This window comes from Oryctolagus cuniculus, chromosome 13 (genome assembly GCF_964237555.1).
Source record: "Oryctolagus cuniculus chromosome 13, mOryCun1.1, whole genome shotgun sequence".
NCBI classification, from domain to species: domain Eukaryota; kingdom Metazoa; phylum Chordata; class Mammalia; order Lagomorpha; family Leporidae; genus Oryctolagus; species Oryctolagus cuniculus.
Genome location: NC_091444.1, coordinates 76903255 through 76923096, shown reverse-complemented (window position 1 = coordinate 76923096; position 19842 = coordinate 76903255). Strand labels below are relative to the sequence as shown.

The 19842-nt window shown below is 44.5% G+C and overlaps 1 protein-coding gene and 1 long non-coding RNA gene across 14 annotated transcripts in view; one reads left to right on the top strand and one right to left on the bottom strand.

The window, feature by feature from the left end:
* Nucleotides 1–19842, bottom strand: part of PRKCQ (protein kinase C theta) — a 152783-nt gene that overhangs the window by 15756 nt on the left and 117185 nt on the right. For all 13 annotated transcript variants that reach the window (XM_051821575.2, XM_051821580.2, XM_051821578.2 and 10 more), the window contains 3 exons: nt 16168–16259; nt 14108–14170; nt 6397–6535 (listed from right to left, as the gene is read on the bottom strand). In XM_051821575.2, coding sequence (XP_051677535.1) covers nt 6397–6535; nt 14108–14170; nt 16168–16259 — 294 coding nt within the window. The remainder of the gene's footprint in view (nt 1–6396; nt 6536–14107; nt 14171–16167; nt 16260–19842) is intronic.
* Nucleotides 15632–16813, top strand: LOC138845011 (uncharacterized). The gene is made up of 2 exons (XR_011381582.1): nt 15632–15754; nt 16435–16813. It is a non-coding gene; the product is annotated as an uncharacterized lncRNA (long non-coding RNA).

Sequence of the window (19842 nt, the reverse complement as noted above, 5' to 3'; positions counted from 1 at the left end):
AAATTTGCCATAAGTGGGGCCAGGATCACATGTAGTTCCCAGAATGTGACACAAGGGGGTGCCAAAGCAACCAGAGATTGCTCTGAGCAACAGAATTTTTAAACAATTTCATTTAGGCAGGACAAAAGTCAAGAAATTTGGAGGACTGGAGGCCATTTTAAAGAAAATTAAGACTTCTAGGCTAGGTGATCTTGGTAAAAACATTTCAGGCTCATGTTAGGGGGAAGAAACAATACTAATTTTCTGCTTAAGGGATGTTGATATGCTTGGGGTCTTCATTTATGTCTTTAATTGATAAGAGACACATGATGTCGGAACTGTTAGCCCCGATGACTGGAACAAGGGAGGTTAAAGACCTTTCTTTTAAAAATATTTATGAAGTTATTTGAAAGGGAGAATGACAAGCAGAGAGAAAGGCATAAAGAGAGAGAGGTCTGTCCCACCCACTGATTTGCTCCCCAAATGGCTGCAGCAGCGAGGTATGGCCAGTCTGAAGCCAGGAGCCTCACGGGACTGTTGAGTAAAGCTGTTCCCAGGCTGCTGTGCTGATGCACTTATTGAGGTAAGTGTGGCTCACGGGCCTGGTAACCACACAGGGCTGATATCGCTCTGGTTTCCAAGCGATTCCTGCTTTCTCTAGAGAGCTGTTTCCAGGGCTTGAAAGCCCATATGGACTCACTGCGTGCATCAGAAAGTAGGAAGCTGCCCTACTTCACGGTTTCCCTAATCATCGCCCAGTTGAATTTGGACTTCTGGGTGTGCATGGGACCCACTTTGCTCCTGAACTGGAAAGACAGAAGGAACACTGGAGCTTCTGCGAGGAGCTTTAGGTCTACAGTTGGTGAGGCCACTGGCTGGCTGTTGGGGGCACAGTGTGCTTTGCCTGCCTTGCTCTTGGTGCTGCTCTAATATGCGTTCATTTCTGTAATTTCAATTCTCCAGAAAGGTGCGATTAGCATCTTCCAGATGAGTCCCAGGGTCTTTGTCCCAGCTGTTTAGCACTCCTATCTTTTTAATTCCTTGCTGATTTGGCTTTTTGCTATCCACAGAGTCCCTTCCCTGAAGGAACATATACTTCAATAGGGAGCTGACAACTGGAGACTCATAAAGGCAACACAATGCAGCATGTACTTACAACTGCAGGGAAGGACGGTGACAATGCCTCGAAGGGACAGAGGAAGGACAGGACACCTGAGTTGTGTTTCGTTTTTGAGGTGGGAGAAGGCAGAGGGTGAATGAGTGAGAGAAAGGAAAACTTCACATGGGCAGAAGGCATGGGAGTGAAGCCTTACAAAGTGGAGAGGATTTTGTTGGGTGCAGAATGGGGAGGTTGCAGAGGACTGCTGTGTAGGGAGCCCAAGAGGTAAGGAATCCAGTACAGGCTTCAAGATGGACATGTGGGGTCACTTATTTAGGAAACAGGTAATGGGGCCTGCTCTGAGCTGTGGCGAGGAGATGAGATATAGGGTATGTAAGTCACAATCTCTGATGGAGAGAAACATGGGTGCAGTGGCAAGGAGACAGTAGAATGTTTCATGATGTCAAGGGTATCTTTAGGGGAAGATGCCTGTGGGTGTGGGGGTGAACACAGGCCAAGGACACAGGCTGTGTGGGATAGACAAGACACAATTTGTCCCAGCTGGGGAAGGTCAGCACTTGTCTATACCTGGACATATTGTTAGGACCTTGACTCAGGATTTTGGCTTGTATTCAATTAATAATGGGGATTTCTGGAAATCTTTAAAGCACTGTGGTGATGGGTTTTGCACAAAAGTATAAATCTAGCAACTTAGTAGGGCAGTGGGCTTCAAGATGGCACACACACCCAGGGGTGAGTCAGATCATCCCATGAGACATGGGAGGAAAACCAGACCTTGTATTTATTTGTATTCTTCTACCAAATATCTGAAATGAGAAAACAATTTAGGTTTTTTGGGTATTTACTCCCCAGAGTGACATGGATGTCATCACTGAGAAAGCTGCACTGAAGGAGGGGTTTGGAGGCAGAATCAGGAGCCTCATCACAGAAGGAGCTTGATGATGACTGGGCTCCTTCATTTACTTGCCACGACTCACAGTGTGTATTACTGTGGTGGGTTCTATTTTAACCAGATTAATTTTCACAGTGAGAAGTCCTTAACATGTTATCTACAGGGCTCGGCGTGGTAAGTTGCTTTCTGTGATGCTGGCATTCCCCCATCAGAATGTCTGGTTGAGTCCTGGCTGCTGCGCTTCTGACCCAGCTTCCTGCTAGTACTCCTAGGAAAGCAGCAGAAGATGGCTCTGGTGCTTAGGACCCTGCCACCCAAGTAGAAGACCCTGATGGAATTCCAGGCTCCTGGCTTTGGCCTGGCCCAGTCTCAGGCTTTGTGGCCATTTGAGGAGTGAAACAACAGATGGAAAAATCTCTTTCTCTGTCATTCTGCCTTTATTTCAAAAAAATAAAATACATATTTTTATCTTTTTTAAAAAGTTATCTATGAAGAGGATTGGATTGAATATAATATTGCAGTAAATAATGCAGACCTAAGCAGAGCATCAGAAAACGGCAGAGTGATGTCTGTCAGCGATAAATAACAAAGTTCAAAGCAATGATGAATTCACTAGTTCATCAGTCAGTGAGAGGCTTGCTACAAACAATACTGAATGTACCAAAACCACTGCTTTGAATGATGAACTCATATCCACTGTGCTCTGCAGTGAGTCTTGCCTAAAGCACAGATTAAGCCCTTTTTTACTGTAGCTTTGTGAGGTCTCTTTACTAGCAATGACAGCCATGAAGACTAAGAATCGAAATCAGTGAATTAGATCTTCCAGAGCCCTAAGTGTTCAATGAAGATTTAAAAAGGGTTTATTCAATCTTATGATTTTAATGAAGCATAAGCATTTGTGCGCTGTTAGTAAACGGAATAAAATTTAGTTATTTACAATTTTTGTTGATCTCATCTACAGTTCAGCCAGATTACGTCCATTTGGGGGCATATTTTATAACATACAGACTCTAGAGTCAGTGACCCAGATATAGACAAACATATGTTGGGAATGCTTATGTAATTGAAGAGGAAGCATGACCAAAATGTTTGAAATACACAGAGAGGATGCACTGGTGATGGAAAGGGGCAGAGAAAGTGATGGAGGGTGTGGCTGGGGCCCACAGCAAGCAGACATATTGATGTTTAACATGAGTAAGGATGTTTGGGGAATAAATCAAAGTGATCCATTTTGAGAGAAAAGAAGGAATGAAGGGAGAGTCTTTATTCAGTCACAAGATTAGGAAAGGTGTGAGAGGCTCAGTTTTAGAAAGCTTGCTCTTGACTGGGTTTGGGGGTAAGAAAGGAGAAAGCTTGGATGACTCATATACTTCTCCATCTCAACAACTGGATAGTTGGCGTGCAATTGGCCAAGAATGCAAAAACATAGGAAGTGAAGTTTAAAAAGAAATAATTTTTTGTTTATTTGAAAAGCAGGAAGAGAGTGAGAGGCAGACAGACAGAGGCCTCCCATCTACTGGTTCACTCCCCAAAAGCCTGCAACAGCTGGTGCTGGTCTAGACTGAAGCCAAGAGCCTGGACTTCAATGAGTCTCCCAGATGGCTGGCAGGGACCCAAGTACTTGAGCCATCCATCATAGAGTGCATTAGAGCAGAGTTGAGATTCAAACCCAGTCACTCCAGGATGTGAGGCAGGCATCCGAGTGCGGTCTTAACTGCTGTGCCAAATGCCTGCCCCAGTAAGTAGGCTTTAGATTTGTTGTATTTGAAAGTTCTGTGGTATTTAGTTGGAGATCTCAAGCAGAAACATGGACATAGAGTTCTGGAGCAAGAAGTATGGGTTCCTCACATTAATTCTGGTGTAAAAACCACCAGCCATAAGTAGAGCAGCTCAGGGAGCAGCTACAGTAAGACAAGAAGAGCAGCAAGTATGGGTTTACCATAAGCATGACTGAATGTGAAAGAGTGATGCTGCAGAGAGAGAAGCAATGGCTGAAGCTAAATTCTGGAAGACGCCGAAAGAAACAGAAGCAGGAAGGAAACTTTGCCTAGGAAAGGAGGTAATTCACAGTCTTTGCAGACAAGAGTGAATCAGAGGAAGGCAGACACACAAGACGTCCAAGGTAGACAGGGAAGAAATCGAGGTAGCAGCAGTGAGGTTGAAAGGATGATAAAGGGAGTCTCTGCTGAGGGTGACAGCGATGTGTACTTAGAATAGTGAATCTATTTAGAATTATTATTAAGCAGAATCTAGTACATGAACTAAATTCCTCCTATGGGACTCCTTCGCTTGTGCCTTAATTAGCTTTGGCCTCACATTGAACTGGAATATTGATATCTGCATTGATATCTGTATTTGTGCTAACCTGAAGGAAGCACAAATTCCTATAATATCGGGAAGTTATTTAATCAATGAGCTGAGCCGGTGCTGTGGCTCACTAGGCTAATCCTCTGCCTGTGGCACCAGCACCTCGGATTCTAGTCCCGGTCAGGGTGCCAGATTCTGTCCCAGTTGCTCCTCTTCCAATCCAGCTCTCTGCTGTGGCCTGGGAGTGCAGTGGAGGATGGCCCAAGTGCTTGGGCCCTGCACCCGCATGGGAGACCAGGAGAAGCACCTGGCTCCTGGCTTCGGATCAGCACTGTGCGCTGGCTGCAGCGTGCTGCCAGAGTGGCCATTTGGGGGTAAACCAATGGAAAAAGAAGACCTTTCTCTCTGTCCCTCTCTCTCTCACTGTCCACTCTGCCTGTCAAAAATAAAAAAAAAAAATCAATGAGCCGAGTTCTGTGAGCTCAACAATTCCTTGGAAGTTAAAAGCTGTAATTTCTTATGGAACAGGGGCCAACCTTGCCTTTAAGATTAAATTAAAATTAAATACCACACAATCACAGGGCAAATCCACAAGTTCCCGGGCTTGGGCTGCCACTTATTTGGCAGTGACAAGGATTTGCTGCCACCATTGTTTTACAACCCAGGAAATCAGAGATCCATCGCTGTCTTTATCAAACAACTCTGCCCCCATTTATGCATTAATTAACTTGTTAATCAACTACAACAGGTCCTTGGAGATGAAAGAAAATAAGATCATGCAAATCTATCCATGTGGAGTGGGCTTTTGCCCTGGCAGTTAAGACACTCATGTCTCGCCTTGCATCGATACCTACTGGGAGGCAGCAGGTCATGACTCAAGTAATTGAGTTTCTGCCACTCATGTGGGAGACCTGGACTGAGTTCCTGGCTCCCAGCTTCAGCCTGGCTCATCCTTGCCTGTTGCAGGTATTTGAGAAGTCAACCAGTGCACAGAAGCTCTGCCTGCTTCCTGACCTCCACCCCCTGACCCTGCTGTGCTTCAAATAAATAAATAAAAAATTTTTAAAATCTAACCTTGTGAGGAAATGGTATAGAACCAGTGTCACCTCCCTGGTTTTATGTAGCACGAGAGCTATGTAAGATGTAACCCCTGGGGAGAACTGGGTAAAAGGTACTTACAGCAGATGCTTCTGTGCTATTTTGCAAAGTCTTGTGAATCTATAATTATTTTGAAATTAAAGAAGGGTTTTTCAGAGTGAATGAGAAATTGTTCCTGACATTAGTGCAAACATCTGGTTGTGCAGGGAAAGCCAGAGGTAAGGAGTAACTAGGAGACTATTATATAAAGAGAAGGAACTATTATATGAAGAGAAGGTAAGAGAGTCTCTAAGCTCCCTGGAGTGGGCAACTGGAGAAGATTCTCTTAAAAGGGAAGAGGTGTGTTTACTTGGACGGATGGATGACTTCTGAGCAAATGCCATTCCTCTGGGTGCTCAGAATATGATAGACATGCCTTGTTATCATTGTTGTTATTTGCTACTATTTTGGCAGAGGTGGGGTGTGAGGCTTGAGTTTTGTATGTTCCTTCATTTAATTCTTATGACAATGTTGTGACACAAGTGTTAGACCCATTTTATAGACAAGCAAGCGGGGTCAAGGAGGCTTTGGCAATCCATCCATGCTCACACAGTGGCAGCCTGGAACCATCATTCAGGTCTTCTGATCCTGCAATGAAACCACTTTGTCCAGGGGGATACCTGTTTTCATCCAGCTCTTCACCAGGGGCTCCTCATTCTGGTTGATCTGAACAGAGTGAATATGGTTGGAGGCTGGGGATGATGGGTCAGAGTCATGACTGAAGGGAAACAGTGAGTGATTTAAGGCTTGGGAGAGATGTCATCATTAGCATGCATAGCATTCTCCCTCAGATAATAATAGCAATCCAGCTGTGTGACTGCATTTGTGAAATACTTAGAAAAGCAAATAGCAGTCCTGCACCAAAATAAGTAAAACCTTCTGACTTTGAAGGGCAGCAAGAGGCAGTGGTGTGTTGAGCTGGGGAGGGAGGTTGCAGGGCCTCGGGGAAGTACACTCTTACCTCTGGAGCTATATAATCAGGAGTCCCACAGAAAGTATTTGTCTTTGCGTCTCCCACCATGTTCTCCTTGCACATTCCAAAGTCCGCTATCTTGATATGTCCATCTTTGTCTAACAGGATATTGTCTAGCTTCAGGTCCCTAGAAAATTAAAAAGGCAAGGCAAAAGCTCACTTCAACAAATACAATGTTGTTCAAGTAAAATTGCCACAGAAGCATGGTCGCTGTTCTCAGCACAGCTCAGAGAGGGGGTCCCTTCCCCCTCCTGCAACCCTGTTCCCCAGGCCACAGCCCTGCTCAGGGCGCTCACTGCTCCTTGCTCCTTTCCTTGGCTCCTTGACTCCTGGCTCCTGCTCAGGACTTTTTCCCACTGCCCTTGCTGAACCAGGTCAGCCTGCTTGAGTCCTTTTAGCTCCACTCTGCACCTGACACATCTTCAGATCCATAGTTCTTATATGGATGACTCAGTAGGTGCTAAGAGATTGCACAGTTGTGCTGCTATCTCTCCAGTGTCGCATCTTTCATTTTAAGAGGAGCCTTCATGAAATACATCTTCTGGATGTGGAGAGACAGCTGACAATGACCCATCATGTTGGGCTGACATCTGGTGCTATCAGCTTCTGTATCCACCCTCTTGATGTCTGTACTACACAGCCTGCACCTGGATCCACTCACACACAGAGGGTATGGACAAGACGGTTCTTCCAGAGTGGCAGGCTCTTGCTTATTCCCTCTTTTTCTGTCTTACCCAAAAGTACTGCTCAATATAAGAAGGACTGAGCACCAATCTGAGACTCTACCCCGATACTTCTGCTGGGGGTAAAGGTGAGGGAGAAAAGCCTAAAAATTATACTACTTTCCATCATTTTCCTGTACATTTCTGTTTTTTTCTTTGTGAATAAATTATACTGCACCTAATTACAAGTCCAATTGAAGTCAATTCTTAACAAAGAATGCCTTTAGGACCACAGTCCATCTGAGAACTGGACACCACCTCAACAAATTCCTCTCTTCTCAGAGAAATACCATCCTCTTAAAATGGCCTATTCTATTCTTAGGTAAATGTAATTGATAGTATTTGTTTGAAAAATAAATAAGCCGGGCTGGCATTGTGGTGCAGAGTTAAACAGCTGCCTGTAACACCCATAATACCAGTTCGAGTCTCAGCTGCCTCACTTCCAATCCAGCTCCCTGTTAATGTGCTTGAGAAAGCAACAGAAGATGAATCAAATAACTTGGGCCCCTTCCAACCACATAGGAGATCCATATTGGAGTTTCAGGCTCGTAGCTTCTTCTTGGCTCAGCTCCAGCCATTAGAGTCATTTGGGGAGCAAAATAGCAGATGAAAGATCTCATTGCGTTTTCATCTCTGTGACTCTGCCTTTCAAATAAATAAAGAAGCTTTTACAGAATGAGCCAAATGATGCCTCTCTGTGATTTTTATATCTTGGTCCAAGGATTCTTTCTTCTATTATTACATGTGGTATTCTGAATATTTGAAAATTGATATCAAATTTTCTCTTATCTTTTTTTCACCAAATTAAGGGACTTTGATCCTCACATGATGTGGTTTTCAGACCCTTCAGTGTTCTGGCTCCTCCCTCCAAATACCCCAGATTTGTCCATTTTCTTCTTGAAATGAGGTGCTCAGAATGGAGCTAGTACCCTCCAGCTAGATCATCTGATTAGTGCAGAGGAAGGGGGCTTTATCAGCTTCTGTATGCACCCTCTTGCCTAACATACTGCTCTAGTTGTTTTAGTGCCTTCATAATGATAACGGTCAACATTGAATTTACTGTAAACTAAATCTTCAAGGAGTCTTTATTAAACATAAGCTGACATTATCCCACTTATTTCTCACCCTGTGACTATGAAATTGACCTTTACAAGACAATTCAGGGGTGGGCATTTGGTACGATGGTTAAAACACCACTTGGGATGTCCGTATACCACATCAAAGTGCCTGGACTGGAAGGCAGCAGGTGATGGCTCAAGTGCTTGCGTCTCTGCCACCCACGCTGGAGACCAGGATTGAATTCAGGTTCCTGGCTTTAGCCTGGCTCAGCTTCTGCTGTTGTGGGCATTTGGGGAGCAAATCAGTGGGTGGAAGATTTCTCTAGCTCTCTCTCTGCCTTTCAGACACAATGTAAAATAAATGCATCAATTAATTTTTAAAAAGGACAATTCAGGCCAGTGCTGTGGCTCAATAGGCTAATCCTCCACCTTGCGGCACCGGCACACCGGGTTCTAGTCCCGGTCAGGGCACCGGATTCTGTCCCAGTTGCCCCTCTTCCAGGCCAGCTCTCTGCTGTGGCCAGGGAGTGCAATGGAGGATGGCCCAAGTGCTTGGGCCCTGCACCCCATGGGAGACCAGGAGAAGCACCTGGCTCCTGCCATTGGATCAGTGCGGTGCGCTGGCTGCGGCGGCCATTGGAGGGTGAACCAACGGCAAAGGAAGACCTTTTTCTCTGTCTCTCTCTCTCTCACTGTCCACTCTGCCTGTCAATAAATAAATAAATAAATAAATAAAAATAAAAAGGACAATTCAGGTTGACATCAATTTCTTTAAAATTTTATCTGACCAATTTTAGTCAATGCAATTTTATACATTTGAGTTTTTCCTACAGCATTCAGCTTTCTTTGCCTTTATGTGATCTGTCCACGATTTTCTAAGCTTGCTGAAATTCTCTTTTTAAAGTCTAGGATATGTGATTGGTGATGGCTGCCACTGTCTTCCTTAGGTAGCTAAGACAACTTGGGAGAAAGTAAGAATAGCCCTGGTTTTGATCCCTTACTGTATCTTTGAGAATTTTCTCGCAGGTTCCCTTCTCAAGCACTCTGTTCCCAAAGGGTCTGGTAAGTAACCTATTCCCTCCACTCCAGCTGACTGGACCACAGGTGGTTAACAAGCCTAAACTGGTTTCTTTTCTTTTCTTTTTCTTTTTCTTTTTTTCTTTTTTTTTTTTTTTTTGACAGGCAGAGTGGACAGTGAGAGAGAGAGAGACGGAGAGAAAGGTCTTCCTTTTTGCCTTTGGTTCACCCTCCAATGGCCGCCACGGCCGGCGCACCGCGCTGATCCGATGGCAGGAGCCAGGTGCTTCTCCTGGTCTCCCATGGGGTGCAGGGCCCAAGGACTTGGGCCATCCTCCATTGCACTCCCTGGCCACAGCAGAGAGCTGGCCTGGAAGAGGGGCAACCGGGACAGAATCCAGCGCCCCGACCGGGACTAGAACCCGGTGTGCCGGTGCTGCAAGGCGGAGGATTAGCCTAGTGAGCCGCGGCGCCAGCCTAAACTGGTTTCTTATAGGATACTGTAATAACAATATAGGGCACTAATCTGTTTTGGTAGGTGCCTGAATTGAGAAGATACCTAGGGCTGCTTGTTCTAGCATGCCCCTGGAGAAAAAGAAGACCAGTTTGTAAAAAAAAATAAAAAAATAAATAAAAATAAAAAAAAAGAAGTGGCTGGGACTAGCACTCCCATAAACCCAAAGAGAAACATGGTAATAGAGAAATTGCCTTAGTTTCTGATCAGTCTGCATTCTTGGTTCCAGATTCTTAATAACGTCTAGCTTTTGTTACACAAATGTTCAAGTGGTTCATGTAACTTCATTGATACTCATATTCTCTGTGTTCATTTGTTAGGGAGAATCATCCAATTATGTACAGAAAGAAGAAGCAACAGCTTGGCCTGAATATTATAAGAGGTTTCATGTCATAAGGCAAGCATCATGGAAAAAGAACTCGCCATATTGCTCAAACATCTGACAAAGCTGCTGCTCCTTACAGTAGACTTGTTGGGAAAAGTATGCATTGATTGAATAATATTTTGGGCAATGCTACACTTACAGTCTTCATGTTTTCAATTATAATATTTTATGCACAAACACATAGATCATATACACACACAATTTGATAGGTTTTGCAAATGTGTATACTGAACTATGAATCCAATCAATCAAATTAAAATAAAGAAGGGTTCCAACAGCTAGGATATGGAATCAATCCAAATGTCCATCAACTGATGACTGGATAAAGAAAATGTTTTATATATATATATATACACACACATATATATACATATATATATATAGAGAGAGAGAGAGAGAGAGAAATACTACTCACAATGAAAAACAGTGAAATCCTGTCTTTGCAACAAAATGCATGCATCTAAAAACTGTTATGCTTAGGCCGGCGCCGCGGCTCACTAGGCTAATCCTCCGCCTTGTGGTGCCGGCAAACCGGGTTCTAGTCCCGGTGGGGGCGCCGGATTCTGTCCCGGTTGCCCCTCTTCCAGGCCAGCTCTCTGCTGTGGCCAGGGAGTGCAGTGGAGGATGGCCCAAGTGCTTGGGCCCTGCACCCCATGGGAGACCAGGAGAAGCACCTGGCTCCTGGCTTCAGATCAGCGCGGTGCGCTGGCCACAGTGTGCGGCCGTGGCGGCCATTGGATGGTGAACCAACGGCAAAGGAAGACCTTTCTCTGTCTCTCTCACTGTCCACTCTGCCTGTCAAAAAACAAACAAACAAACAAACAAAACAAAAAAAAACCACCTGTTATGCTTAGTGAAATAAGCCAGTCCCCAAAGGACAAATATTATATAGTTTTCTCTGATATGTGGTAGTTAATACAGAATACAAAAAATAGGAATGAAACAGACATCTTGTGATTTGATTGTTGCTTTCAGCCCTTGTTTATACTCCTGCAGAACCGTAGTGTTTCTACTTTTTGCTTATTGAATATGATAGTTAGTGGTACATTAAGCCTGTGACTACAGAGTGGATTTAAATTTTGTCTTTGAAAAATTTAAAGAAAAAAGAAGGGAAGGAAGGAAGGAGGTTGGGGGAGGGAGAGAGGGAGAGAAAGAGGAGAATGCTTCTCAGGACTGTGCTTATGAAATCTGTTCTCTTTATATTAATAATCTTTATATTAATTTATATTTTAATTTATATTAATAATATTTATATTAATAATTTGTTCTCTTTATATTAATAAAAATTAAAAAATAAACTATGGCCAAAAAGATGGTTCCAGGTTCTTCCCAAACAATTACCCACAGTGCCCATCTTAGAAGTAATTACTATTCTGATTTTTATCACAGCTTTGCCAGCTCTTAAAGTTTATATACATGGAATCATACTATTGGTACTCCTGAAATATTCATATTCTTCTAAACTTCTCATCCCTGTTTTGGCTCCCTTCCTTGTTCAGTTGGAAGCATCATGAGGGTGGGGCTCTGTTTGCTATTTGTTGGATTATGACTGTTTTGAAAAAAATATAACATGCCCAGAGTATCCAGGAAGTCTTTGTTGAATGAATTCATCACCAACTGGTGATTATCAGTTGCAGTTAATACATGAGTAACTGTCCCCTTTTTGTGTATTCTCCATCTTCCATGAGAGTAAGTTAGCTAGAGCTTGGTGATCTCTCTTACCAACACATTACCGGCACCTTCTGTCTGACTGGGAGGCCTGGAGTATACCTCACAGCTGTGTCAGTTCTGTTCTGTCAGCCTAATCATATGCTGTCGAATTTCCATTATCATGACTAAGGATGTGCAATACATCTAAGTCGTTTCATCAGAGAATGCTAGCCATCCTTTCCCTGATCATTCACTGGATCTAAATATACAATTTCATTGTAACTTACGAATTGTATTCCAGCGAGCCCAACTAGGGTGCTGTTTAACTCCTTATACCAAAGTTTCAAGTTCCTTATATAATCCACATGCTCTGCCATATTGATATGATTTTGAATTTCTGCCATAATGAACATATGTGTATCATTAACAGACATGTACATATGTTTCTAGAAATTTGGTGGCAGATTGGTTTGGGGGTCGTTTCTAGGGAGCCAGATACCTAGCTGTGAAGCTATACATGGTTCCTGAGAATAATGAACATAATATCTAATATTTGCATTGGATTCTCTTGCTTACAGATGCATTTTATCATTTGATTCATACAAAAGCCCTGAAGAATTTTACCCAGGAATAGAATTAGTCTGAAGTTACTAATTCTATTCAGATTTTTATTTCTGATGGAAAACAAAAGCTCTTAGAGGTAATATGATTTATTTCAGTCCATACAGCCCGCCAGTGGGTGAAGAGGCAAACTGAGTCCTTGTCCTTTCTGGCATCCCTTTATACCAAGCTCACCTGGACTTTTTCATCACACTGGTCTTGCTAAGATAAATGAGGATATGTTTTAAGTGAGTCTAAAAATAAATGTTCTCTGGGTCTCAGGCTAGGAATAATAAACTTCATTTCAAATGTTCAATCTGCCTTCTAAAGTGAGCCAGGTGTGTTTAGGGTTGTAAGATAAAGAGTCCTCGAAGCTTTGAGAGGTCTAAGTTGGGACAGGAAAAGTCCAGAAGCCGCCATGCATACTCCATGAAGGCGGGGATGAAAGGCAGGAGAAGACCTGTCGGGTTCCTAGGAGACACCTGGAGATGCCACAGAACCTAAAGGCCAGTGAGGCACGTCTGGCTGCTCCCCCCTGACATACCCTCTTCAGGACATCAGGACATGCAGGAGAATTTCTGAGTCCGAGGCCCCTGGTTTGTCTCTGCAAGCATTTTTCTGCTCAAAGAACAGCCCACCAGTGGATCAAGTATAGCAGAGAATTAAGGAGAAGGCTTTCATTTGGATATGTGGTCAATATAAGCAAAGATTTCCATTCAGAAGGGGCGAGGAGGAGTCAATGTGGCTTCCAAACCCCAGTGCGTGGTTAAGTAGCTCGGCCATGCCACTCCCCTCCTGCCTCTGGTTACTCATCATAAAGTGGGGATGCTGGTGCTTACCTTGCTTTTCTCTGTGACATTTTTTCTGTGACATTGAACGAGATGGTTCATATGGAAGCATTTGGAAGTTGCTTCACGTATATAGTTTGGGAGCACTTTTATTATCAACTAAATAATCTTCAGGTCCTTTTCCGTTGCTCCATTATATTCTAGGGTGGTTCTAGAGTTTGCATATTTTCTAGCTCATTTAATCCAAACCAGGCTTATTGCATCTTAGAGAATGCCTCTTTTATTAAGGATCCACAAGCAGATGGGAATGATGGCTGTTTCCTGCTTCTTTTTTATTTTTTTAAAAGATTTTATTTTTATTTGAGAGGTAGAGTTACAGACAGTGAGAGGAAGAGACAGAGAGAAAGGTCTTTCTCCCATTGGTGCACTCTCCAAATGGCTGCAATGGCTGGAACTGTGCCAATCTGAAGCCAGAAGCCAGGTGCCTCTTCTCAGTCTCCCATGTGGACGCAGGGGCCCAAGGACTTGGGCCATCTTCCATTGCTCTCCCAGGACATAGCAGAGAGCCAGATGGGAAGAGGAGCAGCAGGGACTAGAACCAGCGCCCATTTGGGATGCTGGCACCACAGGCGGAGGATTAACCTACTGTGCCAGGGTGCTGGTCCCTGTTTCCTGCTTCTTTACAACTCAGGGCCCCAATTCTTGTGAATTTTGCCCAGGAACAGCCTTCCCACCAAAGCTGGACCCATCTGTTTGATATTCCTCCACTGCCCCCCTTATTCCTACTTCCGTGCCTTTTCTGGAGTTAAGTCTATCAGCCAAACCCTTCCCTCTTAAAAAAAAAATCCGCCTTCTGATAGGAATTGTTTTGCTGCCACACTCCATCAGTTCTGAACAATGATCGAATTAACTGGGCCAGGAAAAGCCAGGATTTTGGCATTTGCTTCCCAAGAGCAGAGTGTTACCTGTAGACAATTCCTTTGGAGTGAAGGAACTGAAGACCGAGAATGATTTCAGCAGCATAAAACCTGAGGGAAAGAGAGCCAAGGTTCAACGGAAATGCATTAACGGAACAAAGCAAAAGCCCCAGACCTGTTCTGGTATTTTCTATACCTGCGGTGCTTGCCTAGGCGGTACACACACCTAATTGTGTTTAACCATAACAAGGAAGCTGTTATGCATCCTACACATAAGAAATTAGAGGCTGAGAGCATGAAACAGGGCTGGCCTATTATCCAGTCCCGCCTCTACCTAGTGCTTATTCTGACATTTTGCACTATTGTCATTTTTTTGCTTATCAAACACATACAAACATTAAATGTTTTAGTATACTACAATAAGAGAATAATTTCCCTCTTTTAAACTCTGCTTGGAGCTCAGAGAGACCTGTATGCAAACCGTTCCAAACAGACCTGGCTGCTTATTTTCATACTGACAGTGTTTAGCCCAGGCAAGAAACAGAGCACAAGAGGTGGAAAAAGGGATGTCAGAAAACGGAATATGATAAGTTTCATCTTCAGTGAAGACAGCCTTAAAGGAAATGAGTTTATACCATCACTGCTGCGATTAAGGTCTTCAAAAAGTTCATGGAAAATATGTGGTATCTGTTCATTTCCTTTTTCCATAAACTTTTTGAAGTATCCTCGGTTAGGGGAGAGTTTCCTGAAAGTGAGGTTTGTTGGGTCACATGGAAGGATTCCTCCCTGGAATGTATGTAGGACACAGTGGATAGCAAGTGTCTGAGGCGGCTTATGTGTCACAGAGCTGGGGAGGACCGTGACTCAGGTGAATCTGTTTTAGCACGAAAATCTCCCCTGTGATCGCAGAAATCCACGAAAGGTATCTCCGGGTGCTTTTCTGAGGGCTCCTGCAGGACCTGAGATCCATGGGGCTCAACCCAGCAGACTGATGAAACAGCCATTTCAGTAGGGCAGTTGCAGGAGCTGGTGCACTAAGTCCATCTTTCAACCCAGTTCAATAGGAATCACCCAAGAGAAGCTCACAGGTTCTCATCCTTTTAAAATGAGCTCCGCGAAATTGCTTCCTTTCCACTGAATGTCATAGTGGTGTTGCTATTGCAGTGTTTTGCTTGTTTTGTTAATATGGGGTTCACTGAACTTTTTAATAAAAGTTTTTTTTTATTTATTTGAGAGAGAGAAGGGGAGGGAAGAAAGGAGGGAGAGAGAGAGGGAGAGAGGAAGAGAGAGAGAGAGGGAGAGAGAGAGAGAGAGATCCTACCCACTGGTTCACTCCTCCAATGCCTGCAGCAGTCAGGGCTAAGCAGAGAGCTGAGAACTCTATCCGGGTCTCCCACATGTGTGGTAGGGACCCGAGTACTTGAGTCATCACTGCTGCCTCCCAGAGTCTGCATTAGCAAGACGCAGAGCCAGGGCTGGAAGGCAGGCGCTCTGACAGGGAATGTCAGTGTCCCAGCTGTCCCCTCTCACAGTGGTTTCATTGTTCCCCCATGGAGGAAGAGTGCAGGCAGGGGGAGCAGGAGCTGCTGCGGGCCCCAGCAGCTGCAGTGCCATCAGGCACTTGCAGCCTCCAGCATCTCGCTGCGGTCTGTGGTGCTTGATGCGAAAGAAGGTGAAGATGGATTCTCAAAAAGAGTAAGTGCCTTTCTGTTTCCTAATTCGCCTGCCCCCGGAGCCAGATGCTTTGTGGTTCCACTCGGAGCACTCCGCAAAGGGCCTCAGCTAAAAGCTCTTTCCCAGGAGGCCACCTTCAAGATTTGCGTTCTATTTGAATGCTTTCCTTTTGGAGAAACATTTGCTTCTGCACTCACTTATTTAGAAGCCTGAGGAACTGAGGTGGTCCCTTAAGAAACTAAGTAGCTGGCTTCAAGGCACAGAGGAATGAAGCAAAAATGACACACATTTCAGTTTTATAAGTTGGGAAGTGATTATCTTAGTCCCAAGGGTTTACCTTGTCCTAGGACTTAGGGACTACGGCAAATAGCACTGGATACACAGGAACTGACAAGAACAATGGAAAAATCCCAAACCCTTCAGAGGGCTCTTACGTTGCTCTGCAGAGATCAAACTTGTGGCAACTTTGGATGTGGTACATTAAATCTCCTCCATTGAGATACTCCATCACGAAGAAGAGATTTTCCTAGGGGAAAAACAAAAAGAATTCCAATTTAGCTTTTTAAAAACACACACACACACACAACACACAAGGATTACTCTTAAATGGATTAGATAATATCCTAAAAATGAATTGTAGCTTGACTGAAAAATAAATGACTGGCAAAATGATTTAGCTGATCTACGTGTTTTAAACCCAGGAAGCCTGGGAAGTCGGCATGGGATGCTGTATAACAATCGCTAGAAGTCAGGACTGGCACTGTGGCATAGCAGGTAAAGCTGCTACCTATAGTGCTGGCATCCCACATGGGCGCTGGTTTGAGTCCCAGCTGCTTCACTACTGATCCAGCTCTCTGCTGTGGCCTGGGAAAGCAGTGGAAGATGGCCCAAGTCCTTGGGCCCCTGCACCTGCATTGAAGACCCAGAAGAAGCTCCTGTCTCCTGGCTTTGGATCGGCACAGCTCTGGCCGTTGTGGCCATCTGGAGAGTGAATCAGTGGATGGAAGACCTCTCTCTCTCTCTTTCTGCCTCTTCTCTCTCTGTGTAACTCTTTCAAATAAATAAATAAATCTTTTAAAAAATGCTAGAGGTTGTGTGCTCTGATCTAGCAGATGGGGCACAGCAGCAGTGAGAATCCCCCTCCATGGACAGCACTGGGCTCTTAGCAGGTACTAATCATGTGCTATGGAAATTGATGATGTGTAGGATGGTGGAGAGAGTATGTTTGAAAATCCGGGTCTTTGACTCCAGGAGCAGATCTTGAAAACATGCATTCACACAACCCTTACTAAGTAGTCACTGAGCAAATTCCGTGGCACTAGCACTGTGGGGCAGTGAGTGTGGGGACTGCAAGGGAGTGAGCCGAGGTGCTCATTTTTGCCTTATCCACCAGAGATGAGTGAGACACAGCTCTGGCTTTGGCAAGCTGTCAATCCATTTTACCCTTCTTTCTGGTGCAGACTCGACATGCTACAGGGGCAAGTCACAGCTAACGAGTGTGTAGCAAGCTCCCACGGGAGGTCACCAGGCACGCCTGTTGCTAGTCCTGGAGCCCTCACTGGCAGCAGTGAGTGGACAGCAGGCTGGGGGTGATCTTCAGGCTATAGTCAGAACATCAGAGGCAGTCCTGATACCAAACAGCCTGAGCTCCTCCACCTAAGTGGGACGATATGTCTTCGATAAATGTATTCCTCTTACGAATCACAGAAGGAGTAATGCTTCAGGTGTGCAGGCATTGGCATGCCTATACTTACATTCGCACCTGAAATATCACCTGGTGATTTTTTTAACAGAATTAACCTTCAAATTATGATGTGAGACTCAGGCTGTGGGACATACAAGGTAGTGCTAGAAAGTGTCTAGGCTGAAGGTAATACTCATTGCCAGGTCTCCACAGACTAGGGAAAACCAAGCATTGTGGCAATTCTTTCAATAATGCAGGTAAAGATATAGTGTCCACCTGATTTTTCCAAAGTTGGGCTCCGTATATCTTTAACCGAAGCCCACCTTTTGTCTCTTTTGGACACCTAAGTTTTAGGGTGACATCAACCAACATTAACCATTAGTATTTCAGATTCAATTTGAGAGTAAATATTTGTCCCAATGGTGTGCACCTGCTTGAAAATGAAAATTGACTTATCTTTTCTCTGGCTGTTATTCTCCTAAGTACCATAGGGGAGTTTCCAATCTTTATCTGTTTACTCAAAAACCAGCCTGGACTTGTACAAGCTGTGATGCAGACTATGATGTAGCTATGATGCAATATGTAGAAGAACAGAAAGTATAAGAAAGTACAGTCAGGTCATTTAGAACAGTGCCCAGGTGAATGATTTTTGTGTTAGTACTGGGACACTTAGGAGGTGCTCTAAAGGTTGACATTTCAGAACAAGCCTTAGGGGAAGAGGACTGGAGGCAAATTCTCCACCCTACAATTCTACATAACCTCCTCATTTGTTTTCAAGTCTGGGTTAGTCTCTGTTCCTAGGGGTCAACATTGGGGAGTTAAATCTGTGTGGGTTAGAAGAGCTTCTGGCTGGCGCCAGCTCAATAGGCTAATCCTCTGCCTGTGGCGCTGGCACCCCAAGTTCTGGTCCCAGTCGGGGCGCCAGATTCTGTCCCAGTTGCTCCTCTTCCAGTCCAGCTCTCTGCTGTGACCCGGGAGGGCAGTGGAGGATGGCCCAAGTACTTGGGCCCTGCACCCGCCTGGGAGACCAGGAGGAAGCACCTGGCTCCTGGCTTTGGATCGGTGTGGTGCGCCAGCCGTAGAGGCCATTGTGGGGTGAACCAACAGAAAAGGAAGACCTTTCTCTCTGTCTCTCTCTCTCTCACTGTCCACTCTGCCTGTCAGATTAAAAAAAAAGAAGAAGAGCTTCTATGAAATCGCGAGCCACAGTGCCTGCCACCATGGAATGAGGATGAGACCACACTGTCATAGTGATTAGTAATTAAACAGTAAGGAGACTACAGCATGTTGGAGGCCACATTGAACACTAATAGAAGACCTGATTGCTCCACAATAAATGTTTCCAGAGTGGGTTCCAGTTTTCAGGGGCACTGAAAATGTCACCTGATTGGTTGTCTTTTGCCTTTTCTGATGGCATCTAGAATCAGTTTATTCCTTTGATTTGGGTGAATTCCAGGGAAGTCTGGGTTTCTTGAAGAGAGAAGGGGCAGAAGTCCTGCTTGGGTGGGCAGGATGGGAGACTTGTTACTTTTCCAGGGACTGTGGTTCTACGTGGAAGACTTGGGAGGACACTTATCAGGGTCTTTCTGGGCCCCATGAGGTGGCTCTGTGATGACATGAGCATAAATGTGTACATGCACATCACACAGCTCCAAGACCAGGGTTTTGAAGGTCATGGCTGAGGGATAGACAAGTATTTTAACAGTTGAATCCAAAGTCCCAGTCATAAAAATTACAAAAGAAACGTGGTAGGCCTAAACTTTCTTCAGCAGCTGGGGAAGGTGCGCTCAGAGTGGTGAAGGTGTTTTGCAGCTGTACTGATCCCTCTTCCCCACAAAACCCTATCAAAAAGTAATGTATACCATACTGGAAGAACTCCAGACTGGAGTCTCCAAATCCAGAAGAATCAGACTTAAGGTCATTGTGAAGAGCAGACTTCTTACTCACACCTGAGTTCATATCCTGCCCTTCTGTCACTTTACAGAAGATATTGCTCTTTCTCTCCCTCCCTCCCTCCCTCCTTCCATCCCCCCCTCCTCCTCTTTCTGTAACTCTGCCTTTCAAAAAATAAATAAATAAATAAAAGAATAAGGGGCATAGCAGGTTAAGCCTCTGTGATGCTGGCATCCCGTATGGGCACTAGTTCAAGACCCGGCTGCTCTACTTCCAATCCAGCTCTCTGCTAATGCACCTGGGGAAGCAGTGGAGGATAGCCCAAATGCTTGGACCCCTACACCCATGTAGGAAACAAAGAAGAAGCTGCTGGCTCTTGACTTCAGCCTGGCCCAGCCCTGTCCGTTGCAGCCATTTGAGGAGTGAACCAGGAGATGGAAGATTCTTCCTTTTTCCTCTCCCTCTTTCTGTAACTCTGCCTTTCAAATAATTTAAAAAAAATCTTTAAAAAATAAAAGAGAAGCTACTTGGC